Source organism: Bufo gargarizans, chromosome 7, assembly GCF_014858855.1.
Source record: "Bufo gargarizans isolate SCDJY-AF-19 chromosome 7, ASM1485885v1, whole genome shotgun sequence".
NCBI classification, from domain to species: Eukaryota; Metazoa; Chordata; class Amphibia; order Anura; family Bufonidae; genus Bufo; species Bufo gargarizans.
Genome location: NC_058086.1, coordinates 19,656,905 through 19,674,461, shown reverse-complemented (window position 1 = coordinate 19,674,461; position 17,557 = coordinate 19,656,905). Strand labels below are relative to the sequence as shown.

General features: G+C 41.0%; 1 protein-coding gene across 1 annotated transcript in view; it reads left to right on the top strand.

Moving 5' to 3' along the window:
* The window catches only part of NEK4 (NIMA related kinase 4), a 63,704-nt gene that overhangs the window by 25,577 nt on the left and 20,570 nt on the right, over window positions 1-17,557 (top strand). Inside the window, 5 exon segments of the mRNA XM_044301989.1 lie at window positions 9,714-9,837; window positions 12,842-13,117; window positions 13,119-13,220; window positions 13,657-13,713; window positions 14,375-14,488. Coding sequence (XP_044157924.1) covers window positions 9,714-9,837; window positions 12,842-13,117; window positions 13,119-13,220; window positions 13,657-13,713; window positions 14,375-14,488 — 673 coding nt within the window.

Below are 17,557 nucleotides of genomic sequence, written 5' to 3'. Positions count from 1 at the left end.
ATACAGTGCCTTGAAGAAGTATTCATACCCCTTCAACCTTTCCACATTTTTTCACATTACACGTACAAACTTAAAGGGCATCTGTCAGCAGATTTGTCCCTATGACACTGGCTGACCTTTTGCGTTTGCATTTGGCAGCTGAAGGCATCTGTGTTGGTCCCATGTTCATATGTGCCCGCATTGCTGAGAAAAATGATGTTTTAAAACATGCAAATGAGCCTCTGGGAGCAACAGGGGCGTCACCTTTACTCCTTGAGTGTCCGCACTGTATATCTATATCTCTCCAGAGATGTGTATATTACATATATACACACCAGAATGCACGCCAGCAGGAGAGAGATGCCACCCGGACAACTGGACAAATGTGTCCAGTTGCGGGCACATCAAAGGCAGAGGATCAAAGAGATCCTCTGCCTGGAATGCCACACACCTTGGGCACTGTAATTCATAACCCCTTGCTTACCCTATATCCCACTGCCACCAATGCTCCAGACCCCCTTCCCACTGCCACCAATTAACCCTTTACCATACCCTGCATTAACCTCACAGTGCCCTGAATTTACCCCTACATTGCCATACCACTGCATTGCCCTGCCATCCCTGATTTAACCCCTGAAAGTTAGCGATAGGTCGAGGGAACATATTTTGGGGTGGAATTATAGTGGAGATTGTGTTTTGTGTAGTTAGATTTATTGTAGTGTTTATTGAATTGCAGTGTGCTTCTATATATGTATATGTGTGTGTGTGTGTATATGTGTAATATATACACAGTCCTGATCAAAAGTTTAAGACAAAAAATGGCAAAAAATCATATTTTACATTGTTGGATCTTAACAAGGTTCCAAGTAGAGCTTCAATATGCAACAAGAAGAAATGGGAGTGAGACAAAACATTTTTTGAGCATTCAATTAATTGAAAATAACGATTAAACTTAAACAGGCAGTTTTTCAGCTGATCCAAATTTTAGGACCACATACCTTTTAAAAGGCCAAATCTGTGCAAAGATGTGGATTCATTGTCATTTTCTGTCAGGTAGTCACACGTTGTGATGGCAAAGGCAAAAAAACTCTCCCTTTTTGAACGTGGTCGGGTTGTTGAACTGCATAAGCAGGGTCTCTCACATCGCGCCATCGCTGCTGAGGTGGGACGCAGTAAGACAGTCATTTGGAATTTCTTAAATGATCCTGAGGGTTATGGAACAAAAAAGGTAAGTGGAAGACCCCAAAAAATTTCATCAGCCCTGAGCCGGAGGATCCAATTGGCTGTCTGTCAAGACACTGGATGATCCTCGACCCAAATTAAGGCCCTTACTGGTGCTGACTGCAGCCCCATAACCATCAGACGGCATCTGAGACTGAAGGGCTTCAAAAACAAAAAACGTCTTCAAAGACCTCGTCTCCTTGAACGCCACAGAACTGCTCGTTTGGACTTTGCAAGAGAGCACCAAACATGGGACATTCAAAGGTGGAAGAAAGTTTTATTCTCTGATGAGAAAAAATTGAACCTTGATGGTTTCCAACGTTACTGGCATGGCAAGCAGATCCCACCTGAGATGTTTTCTACGCGCCACAGTGGAGGGGGCGCCATAATGGTCTGGGGTGCTTTTTCCTTCAGTGGAACAATGGAGCTTCAGGAAGTGCAGGGGTGTCAAATGGCCGCTGGCTATGTCCAGATGTTGCAAAGAGCATTCCTCATGACTGAGGGCCCTCGTCTGTGTGGTAACGTCTGGGTTTTTCAACAAGATAACGCTACAGTACACAATGCCCGCAGGACAAGGGACTTCTTCCAGGAGAATAACATCACTCTTTTGGCCCATCCTGCGTGTTCCCCTGATCTAAATCCAATTGAGAACCTTTGGGGATGGATGGCAAGGGAAGTTTACAAAAATGGACAACAGTTCCAGACAGTAGATGGCCTTCGTGCGGCCGTCTTCACCACTTAGAGAAATGAAAACGCTTGCATCAAGCATGCCAAAACAAATTTTTGAAGTGATAAACAATAACGACGGAGCTAATCATTACTTAGTTCATGTTTGGAAGTTGGATTTCTTCTGTTTTTTTTTGGAGGTGTGGTCCTAAACTTTTGATCAGCTGAAAAACAGCCTGTTTCACTTTATTCATTGTTTTCATTAAATTGAATGCTCAAAAAATGTTTTGTCTCACTCCCATTCCTTCTTGTTGTATGTTGAAGCTCTACTTGGAACCTTGTTAAGATCCAGCCATGCTAAATATGATTTTTTTTGCCATTTTTCAAGTGGTCTTAAACTTTTGATCAGGACTGTGGGTCTGTATGTATGTGTGTGTGTATGTGTGTGTGTATATATATATATATATATATATATATATATATATATATATATATAAAAAAGAAAAACGTATGGCAGCACCAATTTACACCAAAAAGAGAGAGAGGGTGCTAGGTCCAGGGAATTCACTGCTTACCCTTGTATGTAGACGAAAACGGACAGCAACTCCAAATGGTACAAAAAAGATAATTTATTGGGCCACAGTGGCACAGAGGCGACGTTTCGGCTCAAAATCCAGAGCCTTTCTCAAGCATCAAAGACACAAAGGTGAGTGCACATATAAATAGGTGTACACAATTGCAACATTATAATTGATTGATGTTCACAATTAATATAAAAATAGATAAATACATCAATGAACAGTGTTTAAAAAAGTGACAACATACAGAGATGAATCCAGTGGTACATAATTATGTGTATAATCCATAATGAATACATATAGAATAACATAATCCATAGTATAAACATAAGTGGCTCCAATATAAATCATCTGTTTCAAATCTTCTTTAATGATCTACAATAAAAACAAGGAGGTGCCAGAGAAATAAGGGTGACATACCACAGAGTCCGCATGTATCCACATCTCAACGATGGCCACACTTGGCGTCTAGCTGGATGGAGTGCGCAGGCGCCAGCATCCGTCCCTACAGAATCGCGTCACATTACGTCCTGATACGGCGCGCCTGCATCATACCTTGCGTCATCAACTACACGCCATTCACTCCACTCCAATGCGCATGCTCAAAGCGTTTTAACTAAAGATACGCCATGTTTGGTACTGGACGGATTGCCCATAGTTCCTAAATCTATATTTAGGGTTGCTAGCTGGAGGCAAAAGTAAGAGAACCATAATCCTCTGTCAGGGGATCATGGTAATCCTATGTTGGGCGTGCATTATGGTCCCGATCGACACCCCAGTATCGGCCGTATACCAAGTGCCGCCCCCATCATGCCACCTATAGCCACCCAACAAGGGTTCTCCTTAATAATACATATTCTTCGAAGAAACAGGTATGTAAAATGTGTCGGAACATGACCCGACCCCAATACACAATCCAATCCAGATGTGACCAAACATGTGGATACCGTCGGACGTGGGATACAGCTTACTTCCATGTGGCAAAACGACACCTAGATTTCATAGCTCCTTTTCTAATATTCATTAATCATATGAAATGTAATGACAATGAAAATTAATAATATTCAATTGAGAAGGAACAAGTTCAAGTTAAATCTCATAATAACCTTTGTGTAAAATCAACACCTACAGTCAAGTGAAAGACGTATAGCAAATGACACAAGACATAACAGGGGCAAACCACCTCTTCAAGTACACACCCCTAGATTGAAATCTACATTAAGACCATTTGGCTTTAAGGTGTTTAGCCTATGTATCCACAGTAGTTCTCTCCTTTTTAATAATAAATTCCTATTGCCCCCCCGTCTGGGCATAGGGATATGGTCTATGATCCAGCATTTTAGTTGGTATTCTGTATGATCCATCTCAACAAAATGTTTAGGGATAGGTAGATCCCGACGTTTTTTTCTAATGGTGGAGCGGTGGTTATTTAATCTAGTTTTCAAGTCGGTGGAAGTCTCACCTATATACAGTAATTTGCACGGGCAACTCAAAACATAGATCACATAATTTGAATTGCAAGTGAGATAGAAGGGAATAGGATATCTCACATTGGTCTTCGGATGTGTGAAAATTTTTCCTTTACAGATGTATTTACAGTTCACACAGCAGAGACACGGAAAACATCCCGTACTCTGCTGTGTCAATGTTCTCTGTGTTAAACCAGGTCCTGCACCTATATCCGCATGTACTAGTTGGTCACGTAAATTTTTTGATCTTTTGTAAGAAAACAATGGAGGGGATTTGAATTCAGGTATTTGACTGAGGCATCCCCCCAGAATGCCCCAGTGTTTGATGATGATACGATTAATAGTGCTACTATGTTCTGTATATTTTGTAATAAAAGGGATCCTATTATGAGGACCCTTTCTTGTCTTTCTCACCAATGTATCATCCCTATCCAGATCATGGACACGTTCTACTTGGGATAATAGTAGCTCAGTGGGGTAACCCCTATGTCTGAATTTATCAACCATAGTCTCCAATGATTTCTCTAGTACATCAGGGTCCGAGGTAATCCTCTTGGCCCTGAGGAACTGAGAAAAAGGAAGATATTTCACCATATTTCGTGGATGACTACTCTGGTAATGTAAAAGGGTATTCTTATCCGTAGGTTTAGTGAATAACCTGGTTGCTAGACGTCCTTCATCATATATGACAGTAGTGTCCAAAAATTGGATTTCAGTGCTAGAGTGCACAAGAGTGAATTGCAACTCTTTATTGACACTATTCAAATATTTTTGAAACTCCAATAATTCCAGACAATCACCGGTCCATATGAGGAAGATGTCGTCGATGTATCTCCACCACCTCAAGATTTTGTTGCTGTGGTGGGATACATGGACGACATCCTCCTCAAAACACCTCATGAAAATATTTGCGTATGTGGGGGCCACATGGGACCCCATCGCCACGCCTCTGATTTGTTTATAGAATGTGTCCTGAAACAGAAAATAGTTCTGCCTCAGGATAACATTCAAGAGATCAATCACGAATTCACATGCTGTTATGTCTTGTGTCATTTGCTATACGTCTTTCACTTGACTGTAGGTGTTGATTTTACACAAAGGTTATTATGAGATTTAACTTGAACTTGTTCCTTCTCAATTGAATATTATTAATTTTCATTGTCATTACATTTCATATGATTAATGAATATTAGAAAAGGAGCTATGAAATCTAGGTGTCGTTTTGCCACATGGAAGTAAGCTGTATCCCACGTCCGACGGTATCCACATGTTTGGTCACATCTGGATTGGATTGTGTATTGGGGTCGGGTCATGTTCCGACACATTTTACATACCTGTTTCTTCGAAGAATATGTATTATTAAGGAGAACCCTTGTTGGGTGGCTATAGGTGGCATGATGGGGGCGGCACTTGGTATACGGCCGATACTGGGGTGTCGATCGGGACCATAATGCACGCCCAACATAGGATTACCATGATCCCCTGACAGAGGATTATGGTTCTCTTACTTTTGCCTCCAGCTAGCAACCCTAAATATAGATTTAGGAACTATGGGCAATCCGTCCAGTACCAAACATGGCGTATCTTTAGTTAAAACGCTTTGAGCATGCGCATTGGAGTGGAGTGAATGGCGTGTAGTTGATGACGCAAGGTATGATGCAGGCGCGCCGTATCAGGACGTAATGTGACGCGATTCTGTAGGGACGGATGCTGGCGCCTGCGCACTCCATCCAGCTAGACGCCAAGTGTGGCCATCGTTGAGATGTGGATACATGCGGACTCTGTGGTATGTCACCCTTATTTCTCTGGCACCTCCTTGTTTTTATTGTAGATCATTAAAGAAGATTTGAAACAGATGATTTATATTGGAGCCACTTATGTTTATACTATGGATTATGCTACTCTATATGTATTCATTATGGATTTTGAGCCGAAACGTCGCCACTGTGGCCCAATAAATTATCTTTTTTGTACCATTTGGAGTTGCTGTCCGTTTTCGTCTATATATATATATATATATATATATATATATATATATATATATATATATATATCTCCATTGATATTGTGGTAATGTGCATGGTAGAGGTATGGTGGGGGTGGTGTATCTCACCCGTGTTTCAGTTTAGCTGGGTGAGAACTGAAATCCAGAAATGGTATTGCTTCAGCAAGGCATAGTTGCTGGAGCTGTTTTTTATTTAACGTTGTATGGGCTGGATTTCTTTGGACTTGGAGAAAGGTTGGTAGTGGGAGTCTTCCAGTCCACCCCCTAGTCCATTACAGGTTCCCTGGCTCCAGGTGAGGCCAGCTGGGTTAATCAAGCTGGGATAAGTCTGTGTATGAGTCTGGGGGAGAGGAAGTGACCCTACAGAGAGGGAAGCCTGAGAGGCTTGTGTGGTCACAGCCAGGTGGGCTGCTAGACAGTATGGCTTAGTGAAGCCGGATCTCTCCCCTGGACTTGTGTTTGGTGAGCTGACCTGCTAAGGGTTGGAGCCTGAGACCCTGTGTATAAACTGTGCTTTAGAGGTGAGTCAGGGAGAAGACCTCTGTATTAGATAGTGCCTAGACGGGCAGGTGTTTATTTAATTATGTTTATAATTGTGCTGGTGCTGAAGTGCCAAAATAAAGCACCATTTGGACTTGAACCCTGTTGTCAGAGGAGAAGTCTGTGATTGCGACCCCCTGTGAGCGAGAGCGATCCCTTACAAAATAAATATAGCAGAAATAATTGACTATTGGACTTGTTCTTGTTGTAATAAATATAGTTTATTGTTATATACAGTTTTCAGTCTTTTGTCGTCACCGTTATACAGCGCACGCAGTTCAGGAAAAAGGCAGAGAAACAGGTAGAAAGAGCAAATAGGCAGAGTCAACAGTAGCAGGTTTACGCCTATTCATTAAATCTCAAATATAAAAAATGTATATTTCCTTTAACACGGATATATCCGAACATGAGACCAACACAGATGCCTTCAGCTACCAAGCACACCTGCAAAAGGTCAGCCAGTTCCATAGGTATAAATCAGCTTTTATATGAGAGACCAACTTAAAGTAACAAGTATGTGTGAAGTAAAAATAAAATTATACGTGTTTTTCAAAATTTTTAATAAATAAAAATCTGAAAAGTGTGGCGTGCATTTGTCTTTAGCCCCTTCTACTCTGATACCACTAAATAAAATCCAGTGGGACCAATTGCCTTCAGAAGTCACCTAATTAGTAAATAGGGTCCACCTGTGTGTAATTTATTCTCAGTATAACTACAGCTGTTCTGTGAAGACCTCAGATGTTTGTTAGAGAACATAAGTGATCAAACAGCATCACGAAAACCAAGGAACACACCAGACAGGTCAAGGAAAAAGTTGTGGAGAAGTGTAAAGCAGGGTTAGGTTATAAATTATTATTATTTTTTTTTTAATCCCAAACTCTGAACATGTCACGGAGCACTGTTCAATCCATAATCCTAAAATGGAAGGAGTATGGCACAAACCTACCAAGACATGCCTGTCCAACGAAACGAATAAAAATAATAATGGCTGCATGCACATATAAGCAGTAAAGCTGAGAAATGGGGATCATTCTAAATTAAAGTGGTATTATACCTACTATAAATGGATCAATGGAAGCTCTTAGCGCACATTTTGATCAAACTTGTGTCTGGCCCATCTACCAAGCGTCAAGGTGGCTTCCGCAGACAGGTCCCGATCACTAATATACCGCCTCTCTTGGACTTATCCAAGTGCACATTTTCAGGGCAGTGTAGGAACCAGCTACATTTATACTTTGCTCAGAAGCCCCAGGCAGATGAACGTTTGCTCAGTCTAAAAGAGGTGCTACCCTCAATAAATACTACAAGAAGATTCAGACTAGCACATTCTTATTCATAGTCATAGGTGCATATCCATAAAGCAAACATAGTTGATAAAACTATGTTTGCTTTATGGATATGCACCTATGACTTTGAATAAGAATTTGGCAGTCTAAATTTTCTTGTAGTGTCCAATGAAACTGACAGGCAAGGCAAGGAGAGCACGAATTAGAGAAGCAGCCAAGAGACCCCTGGTTATTCTGGAGCAGCTGCAGAGATCCACAGCTCAGGTGGGAGAATCTGTCCACAGGACAACTATTAGTCGTGTACTCCACAAATCAGTTTTTTATGGAAGAGTGGCAGGAAGAAAGCCATTTTTGGAAGCAAGCCATAAGAAGTCCCATTTGTAGTTTGCCACAAGCCATAAAGGGGGCACAGCAAACGTGTGGAAGAAGGTGCTCTGGTCAGATGAGACCAAAGGTAACCTTTTTGGCCTAAATGCAAAATACTATGTGTGGCGGAAAACTAACACTGCACATCACCTTGAACACACCATCCCCACCGTGAAACATGGTGGTGGCTTCATCATGCTGTGGGGATGCTTTTCTTCAGCAGGGACAGGGAAGTTGGTCAGAATTGACGGGAAGATGGATGGTGCTAAATACAGGACAATCCTGGAGGAAAACCTGGTAGTGACTGGGGAGGACGTTCACCTTCCAGCAGGACAACGCCCCTAAACATACAGCCAGAGCTACAATGGAATGGTTTAGAGCAAAGCATATTCATTTACTGGAATGGCCCAGTCAAAGTCCAGACCTGAATCCCATTGAGGATCTATTGCAAGATTTGAAAATTGCTGTTCACAGACGCTCTCCATACAATATGACTGAGCTTGAGCTATTTTGCAAAGAAGAATGGGTAAAAAATGTCAGCCTCTAGGTGTGCAAAGCTGGTAGAGACCTACCCCAAAAGACCTGCAGCTGTAATTGTAGTGAAAGGTGGTCCTACAAAGTATTGACTCAGCGGGCTGAATACTAATGCACGCCACACTTTCCAGATTTTTATTTATTAAAAATTGGAAAACCATGTATCATTATCTTTTCACTTCACACATACTTGCTACTTTGTGTTTGGTCTATCACATAAAATACATTTAAGGCTACTTTCACATTTGCGGCAGTGTCATCCGGCAAGCAGTTCAGTCGTCGGAACTGCCTGCCAGATGTGATCTGGATGTGACTGAAAGCATTTGTGAGATGCATCCGGATACGGTTGCGTCTCACAAATGCATTGCAAGAAAGAACGGATCCGTCTCTCCACTTGTCATGCGGACAGACAGATCCGTCTTGTATATTTTTTTTTAACATTTTACTGGTCTGTGCATGCGCAGGCCGGAAGGACTGATCCGGCACTAATACATTCCTATGGGGAAACATGCCGGATCCGGGATTCCGGCAAGTCTTCAGTTTTTTTCGCCGGAGATAAAACCGTAGCATGCCTCGGTTTTCTCTTTTGCCTGATCAGTCAAAATGACTGAACTGAAGACATCCTGATGCATCCTGAACGGGTTGCTCTCCATTCAGAATGCATTAGGATAAAACTGATCGGTTCTTTTCCGGTATAGAGCCCCTGTGACGGAACTCTATGCCGGAAAAGAAAAATTCTAGTGTGAAAGTACCCTAAGTTTGTGGGTGTAACATGGAAAAGTTCAAGGGGTATAAATACTTTCAATGCACTATATAAAGCTTTTCTGGACAGTAAAAAAATAAAATATATATATGCTGATGCCCAACAGAGGCCACACAGACACCGTCTCCCGTTGGGTAAGTAGGGACCTATGGATGTGTTTGGCTTACGCGCCAGGACCTTTCCTAGCACATTCCTTGAATGTATGTGAACAGAGCCTTAGTCTGTGGTTCATGAAGTTGGAAGATCAGGAAGAACATTCACATAAGTCATATGAAACAGGTTTGCCCTTTGTTTTGTTTTTTAAAGAAAACAAGTTAAACGGCGGAAAAAAGTTGAAGATTCCCGCCATAATTGTGTCTCGAAAGACGACCTGCATGAGCCAGAAGTCCAAGCAGAAAAATCTCCTGATGGCAGAAAAAAGCATAAAGTGGTAAAAATTTTAGCTTTTTATTTGTATGCGCTTGCATGCGGCATCATTTAGTTTAAAAAATAAAGGAGATTTTTTTTTCCCCCCCTAACTCTATAGTTTTAGATAAATGAATTTCTGCTTCTTCATTAGTTTTTCTATCTTTTCATTTGTATTCTGTTCCATTGCTCGTTATATTAAAAATAAAATGCATAAAATGTTAGAGGTTGTGTCACCTCACACTTTAGTAGCAGATTGCTAGGGTATGCCACCAATGCCAGATAGCTGTGAGTCCCACCACTAGGACCCTCGCCTATCTGTAGAATGGGGCCCGCAAAGTCAACGAGAGCCAGGGGTGGATTGGCCATAGACCCTACAGGGGAATTCCCTGGTGGGCCGATGCCCAGGGGGCCACTCGAGCCCTCTTGATGGCCGCAGGCCAGGTACATAATGATCTGATGCTTAACGGCCACAGGTGCCCTCCTGAAGTCAATTGTATTACCGTCCTCGTGACGGTTGAATACTGTGGTTGGGGTGGCAGTATTTTGTTCTTCACTGTGGTATTTGGTTCTGCTGGGGAAGTATTTTGTGCTGCATTACAGTATTGCCGGCCCGCCTACTTCACTTGACCCGCCACTTTTTGGACCCGCCTACAACATGGGGCTACTTTTTTTAATTTTATTTTTTCAGGGCCACTTTAAGTTCCCAATCAACCCCTACAGAGAGCGCACCACACATGCGCAGCATACTTTCTATAAATTTCTATGAGAGTTCTGAATTTCCCATGGTAATAAATGGAGGGCATACCACGCAAGCACGGACACCACTCCATTCGCTTTTATGGGACTGTGAAATAGTCCAGCCAACACTTGACTATTTTCGGAATTCGCATAGAAATGAATGGAGGGCGGCCAGGCACGAGCGGCGTGCTCTTGTTCACTTTGCGCTCTCTGTTGTAGAGATAGGTGCAGGTCCCAACACCTTTATGGCTACGACTACACAGCATATTTGCGTGTGGTCCTACAGATTCCATTTCATCACAGAGCATAATTTAAAGGGAACCTGTCAGTAGGTTTGAGGCCATTAAACCACCAGCATGCCATTAAGTGGGCAGTAAAATGAGTTGCTGTCCTTAGCTTAATCTGTGCAATGCTCATGCGCCCGTTGTTGCTGGGCTAAAGTCCTGAACTCAGTTTTTAAGTTCTTCCGCACCCTAATGCAACAGATGATTTTCACATAGACCTTTTGGAAAGCTAAATAATGTGCTAGTGGTGTAGTGACCTCAAACCTACTGACAGGTTCCATTTCAAGGGTAGAAAAAAGGCTGTGATTATTTTCTAGAAACAACACTTCTTCTCTTTATTGATTGTGCCTGGTATTGCAATACCAGACATAGACCATGACAGATCCTTTTTTTTAAAATATAACTTGGACTACCCCTTTAATGTGTCAATGAATGAAGGGGGCAAGTGGCTTACCAACTAGAACGTAAAGGAGTTTTTTTCCATTAACAACCTTTATTACCTATCCTCAGCAGTGGCCTACATAAAGAAGTAAGGGCCCCATAGCAAGGATCAAACCAGGCCCCCCACACAGGACAGAAGGGTTTCTTCCTAAACCCTTTTCAATGACCCTTGGGCCGTTTTTCCACCGCCTCATTTGCTAAAAGTTGCTCCTTTTTAGAGAGTAGAGTCCTGACCAAGTTTTCACCTCCAGTAGAAGAGGAGATAATCCCAACCAAGACTGGGCCCCCTATTACCCTTGGCCCCATAGCAGTCGCATGGTCTGCCCCTATTGTAGTTACGCCCCTGATCCTCAGTATATGTGATCTCTGGGACCCCATCGATCACGAGAATAGGGGGTCTCCGAGTCCCCTCTGTGAATGGAGCAGTAGTGCGCATACTTGATTAACGCTCCATTCTTTTCAATGGGATGTAGGTAGGTTGTTCCGGAATAGGAACAGACTGCCGGAGTTCATCATATCTGGCATAGCCATATACTGCCTTTCCCTGCCGGTTAACGTTGACTATAATGGGACCTGCCGGGGATCTGGCCTATTACTGGAATTAGTGCCGGGATTTGGCCAGACCAAAACTGCTGCAAGCACTGGTTTTTGTCTGGCCGAATCCCGGCACTAATGCCTGAAATAAGCCAGATCCTCACCAGGTTACAATATAATCAATGGAGCCTGGAGGTGCTCCAGCCCTTTCCGGCTATGTCTGATGCGATGAGCTCCAGTAGGCTGTTCCTCTGCAGTAAGATCTTAAAGCTAACGTGGAACTAACCTTACCTGTTTATTGGTAGCCCTGACACCATATAGGCTCTGAATGTATATAGATACTGCGTAAACTAGGAAAATGGTCACATAAAACGTGAGTGTAACCAAATAGCGTCTTGCCCTGGTATGAAGTAAGAGATCCTTATCGGGTGCAATATTTCTGTCAAGGGCAATTATTCAATTTTATTTTCCTAATATTTAGGGGGTACACTCTCTCCTTGAGGAGAGAGCACCTTAATAGTCATGAGGAGACTTATAGGCCATACATGCTGCTCTGAAATTCTGGGAAGAAAGGGATGCAAATGAGCTCTTAACAAGCTCTGCCTCTGATGACACCAGATGTAAGGTCGCTACCCTTTAAGTCAATGTTTAACCCTTTAACTAGGCCTTGAGACATGACTCGGATATAAAGTAAGCCAGCATCTCATCTGCAGACAGCTGTTTCAGGCTGATTTGCCCTCATCAGTGCAGAGCAGAGAGTACTGGTTTAACTGGGTGAAGGCCTAGGTCAGGATTTAGGGGGTGCTAGCTTTCCTTGGGGAGCCAGCGCCTTAATCGACATGAGGAGGCTTATAGGCCATACATGTTCCTCTGGAATTCTGGGATAAAAGGCATGCAAATGAGCTCTTAACTAGCTTTTTTGTTTCTTTTTTTTTATTTTATTTTCTTTCTTTTTATTATTTTCTTAATACAAACTACTTGTATAAACATAAGGCCTTTTTAATGCACCGTTGTTAATTTCCTACCCAGAATAAAGGAAAAAGCCCAGTAAAGACGAAAGCAAGCTGTATTCCTCCAGTGGTTCCTGACCTCCCGCACATGAACAATACAGCAGCTTCTATTTCAACTCTCAGCAAAGTGGATATCAGTATCCTGCCCAATGACAAAAGAGCAGCATGTGATGAACATTTGATACCCGCGCTCCAGAATGATTGCAGTGGCATGCCAGGTAAAATGACACAAAACAGTCCAGAAGAGCAGAATATCAAAGAAAAACCGGATCCAGCGTTAAACTCCAACATGGAAGATAAAATGTTGCCAGTAAGCATCTTCTGCTAGCATGGAGGATGAAGAAGACACCATTAAACTTTTGCAGCCAGTGATCACAGATGACCATCAGACAAACCAGGTAGGGTATATAATAATTACTTCCATGCTTTGTCATGTATATTTATACAATTGTAGAATAGAATATGTCATATTTTAATGAGTGTAATGAAAATTTGGTCTTAAATTGTCTAACAATCCATCAAATTATCACCCTTTAAAAAAAAAAAAAATTATAAAAAAAATTATCATTTAATTTGTAGCTAAATTGTAAAACCTCCATCTTTTCAGAGGACACGTATAGATGTTGGAATTTCTTTTTTTTTATTTTTTGTTGTTGATTTTAGTGTATTTATTTAAAGCATCTTTCTAATTCCATTCTAGTGCACTCTCGGTGGTAATGTAAACTTTCAGCAGGAGCAGTGAGATTTTTATAGAAGGGGGATACGCTTTAAATTTGTAATCGGCCATTTTTTAAATAGCCTGTTTAAATGCTTTTTTCTTTTATTTCCTTTTAGGAATGTTTGGATTCTACAGAAAAACTCCTTGAGGCATTTGTACCTGTTACAGAACCCGTACGTATAACTTGCATGTTTTTATATAAAAAAATAATAATTTGACCAATATTGTAATGTAGAGATGTAGATTAAAATTGGGCAGTTTTTGTCACAATTTGCACCAAATAAGTGGTGTACGTGTTATCATTTATTTTAGATGCTTTTCTAACTTCTTTTTTTTTTTTTTACACCTTGTCCAACAAAGAACATGGCTTTGCAAGAAGTGGTTGTGGCTTAACAAGAAAGGGGCGTGTGACCTAAACGTGTTGGCACATTTTTGGAGTAAAACTAAGCAAACTTATAGGTGGCATAATCTTAGAAGAGTTATCATCCAGCATCAACCACTATGATAAATGTGGTGCAGTTTAAACCTGTCTAATAAGTTTACACTTACTAGTATTAGTAAATCTCCCCATTGTATTAAAGTTTTCTGGACCACTACCAATCAGCAAAACAGATGGGCAATGGCACTCACGTGACCTTCCTGTGCTGGGTTCCTGCCGTCTGGGGCCACACTGCTGCTACGCCCTTTGTTCTGTTGATCATTGGCGGCCGTGGGGTGCAATCCTTAGAATAGGTCATCAATGTAAAAATCCCAGAAACCCTCTTTAAAATTATCTTTTATTGTAACAAGTTTCTGGTGACATAATTCATAAACCATTTTCTTGTTTTGGTGCAGGATGGAGTAGTGGCAAAAACTGAAATACAGCCCCATAATTCCGTATCTGAGCCATCTTTATCCAGACATCGAAGACACAAGATCAGAGAAGATATGTCCTCACACTATGAGCAGGTGAAGCTTGTGTACAGATTACGGGTATTGCTTTTAGTTAACAATTATTGATAATCTCCCTATCATTATTAGACGAGACCATGATGGTTAGTACTGAATTTGCATCTCTGAAAATTTGTAGTTAAATGACAGCATCCATTTTTTTTTACCCTATTTGCAAGTTCACATTCAAAGCTACACTTTATATTATAGAACTAGAACCATAATCTGTACCGTCATTATTAGCAAAGAGAGCTATAGCACATGTATAAAGTACATTTAAAAATCAGAGCATCCCATAACATTTTTGGCCATCCCCCTCAATAAGACAAAACTGAGGGTGGAGGGGTTGATAGTCTAGTGTAGTGATAGAGTTAAAGGGACAGTTTCACTTCAGCAAATGGTTTTTATCATGTAGGGAAAGTTAATACAATAATACAAGGCACTTACTAATGTATTGTGATTGTCCATATTGCCTGCTTTGTTGGCTTAATTCATTTTTCCATCACATTATACACTGCTCGTTTCCAAGGTTTACGACCACCCTGTAATCCAGCAGCGATGGCCGTGCTTGTACACTTTAGGAAACAGTGCCAGCCTCTGGTGGCCAGAACCGTGGAAGTGCACATAGACACCCATGGGCAACAGCTCCCATACAGGCCACCTCATATCTGCGCTGCAGAGGTGGCAGTAACAAGCAGTGTATAATGCAATAGAAAAATTAATTAAGCCAGCAAAGAAGGCAATATGGACAATCACAATGCATTAGTAAGAGCCTTGTATTAACTTTCTCTACATGATAAATGGCATTTGCCTAAGTGAGAGAACCCCCCCCCCCCCCTTAATATATTTGGTGGTCTAGAGCAGAAAAGGGGTTAATGCCAAAATTCATAGGGGTCAAATGTGGTAAGGAGGTTTATTTATTTATTTTTAAATTTTTATTAAGGAATAATATTTCCATACAAAATGAAACCTCAAAATAATAATTTCCAATTTATTCCCTTATACCTTATCCCCCCCACCCACCCCCGAGGCGGAATTGAGAAATTGAAAAGTTGAGGCAGGAATCATTACGATTTCCATTCTCCCCATATCTTAAACCATTTATCCTCAGCGTGTCTTTGCTTTTAATCTTGTTAACGAGGGTTTAGCCATGTATCTATGCTTGGAGCATTAGATGAAAACCAAGCCTGTGCAATCAAAAGTCTTGCCAGAAACATTATCTTTAGCAAAAGGATCCTTTTATGTTCATGGCACCCAACTTTGGAAAGATCATTCAAAATCCAGGTCTCTACCATAAATGGAATCACCACTTTCATTTTTTTTGTGGTATAATTGTGTACTGCCCTTCAGTACTTTTGTAATTCTATACAGGTCCAAAACATATGTAAATGATCAGCCTCAGGTGTATTACATCGTGGGCAAGTAGAAGTGTTACTTAAACACCATTTATTAAGCCAGAAAGGTGTAATATAATTTCTGTGTAAAATATTAACTTGAACTAGTTGTATGATTGAAATTCTAAGAAGCTAATGCTACATTTCCTAGTATATTATCCCAATCAGCCGGTTGAATCATTGGCCAGTCCCTTCTCCAGGCTTTTTGCCCAGGGGACTGGGAATTAATAAATCGTGCTTTAAGTAAATATTTATAGCATTAAGAAATCTTAACCCTCTGTGCCACCTTTATATCAAATTATGCAAAAACATGGAAGTATCAATATCAAAAACATTTTTTCTTTTATACTAGAAAGTGCCGAACGTAACTGAAAATACAGAAACCAAGATAAGTTAGGAATATTTTCTTTGTGCTAACTCCAAAAAAGAAAAAATATAACCATTTCCAACCACTTGTGTAAGATACCGAATGTTATTCTTTTGCCAATACTGATCCCCAACCAATTCATCTAGGACCTGTAGATGATCCCTTTATCCCAAACTAATCTCTGATAATACTCCAAGACTTAAGTAGCTTTGCAGTAGATATAGTCCTGTTGGGAATAATTAATTGACCAGATTCCAATAGGGTAAATATTATCATGTGGCGACCTCTTCATCAAAGTTCTACATAGTGGACTTTTCTCTCATTCATGGTACAACCATAGCGGTGATGCTGTAAAATGGCCTTTGAAACAGGGAAGATTTAATCCTCCCTGTTCCATAGGCTTATAAAAATGCTCCAATTTAAGCCTAACTCACATCCTCCCCCAGAGTAAATCATTGATAATTCTCTCAATCAACTTAAAAAACTTATCTTTAATCCATACTGGGGAATTCCTGAGGATATACAATAATTGGGGCAAAATCACCATCTTCCCCAAAGCTATTCTATTGGCTCTAGATAACGGAAGTCGGAGCCATATCTCGATTTGGTTATCAATCGGATCAAATTCGACTGTAAAAAGTCTTGGATCTTAGCAGAGATAATAATACCCAAGTATTCAAATGAGTCGGAAATCATCAAATTACTAGGCAGCTCGTCAATGAAAGGTTGTAATTTATCCAGGGGCATAAAAATAGTTTTAGGCCAATTAATATCAAGACCCGAAACCTTCACCAAACAAATTAACAACCTGAATAACACTGATTATACACTTCTGAGGATGTTTTGTATATAAAATAAAACATCATCAGCATAGAGGAAAATACGATCTTCTGTTCCCAATGTCCCAAAGCCTTCAATCATAGGATCTTGCCTAACTCTAGTAGGGGCTCAATATAAATATCAAATAATAATGGAGATAATGGACATCCCTGCCGAGTACCCCTCCCCAAAAAGTTACACCTTGTAAGCATCTTATTAATATTCAGCCTCGCCCTAGGAGATTTATACAAAAGCTATAACCATTTTTATAAACTTAGTTCCAAAACTCATCCTCTCTAAGGCTACTTTCACACTTGCGGCAGTGTGATCCGGCGGATCTGCTGCTGACTGAAAGCATTTGAGAGACGGATCCGGATGCGGATCCGTCTCACAAATGCATTGCAAGGACGGATCCGTCTCTCCGCTTGTCATGCGGACCGACGGATCCGTCTTGTACATTTTTCTCATTTTTACCGATCCGCGCATGCGCATGCCGGAACGACGGAT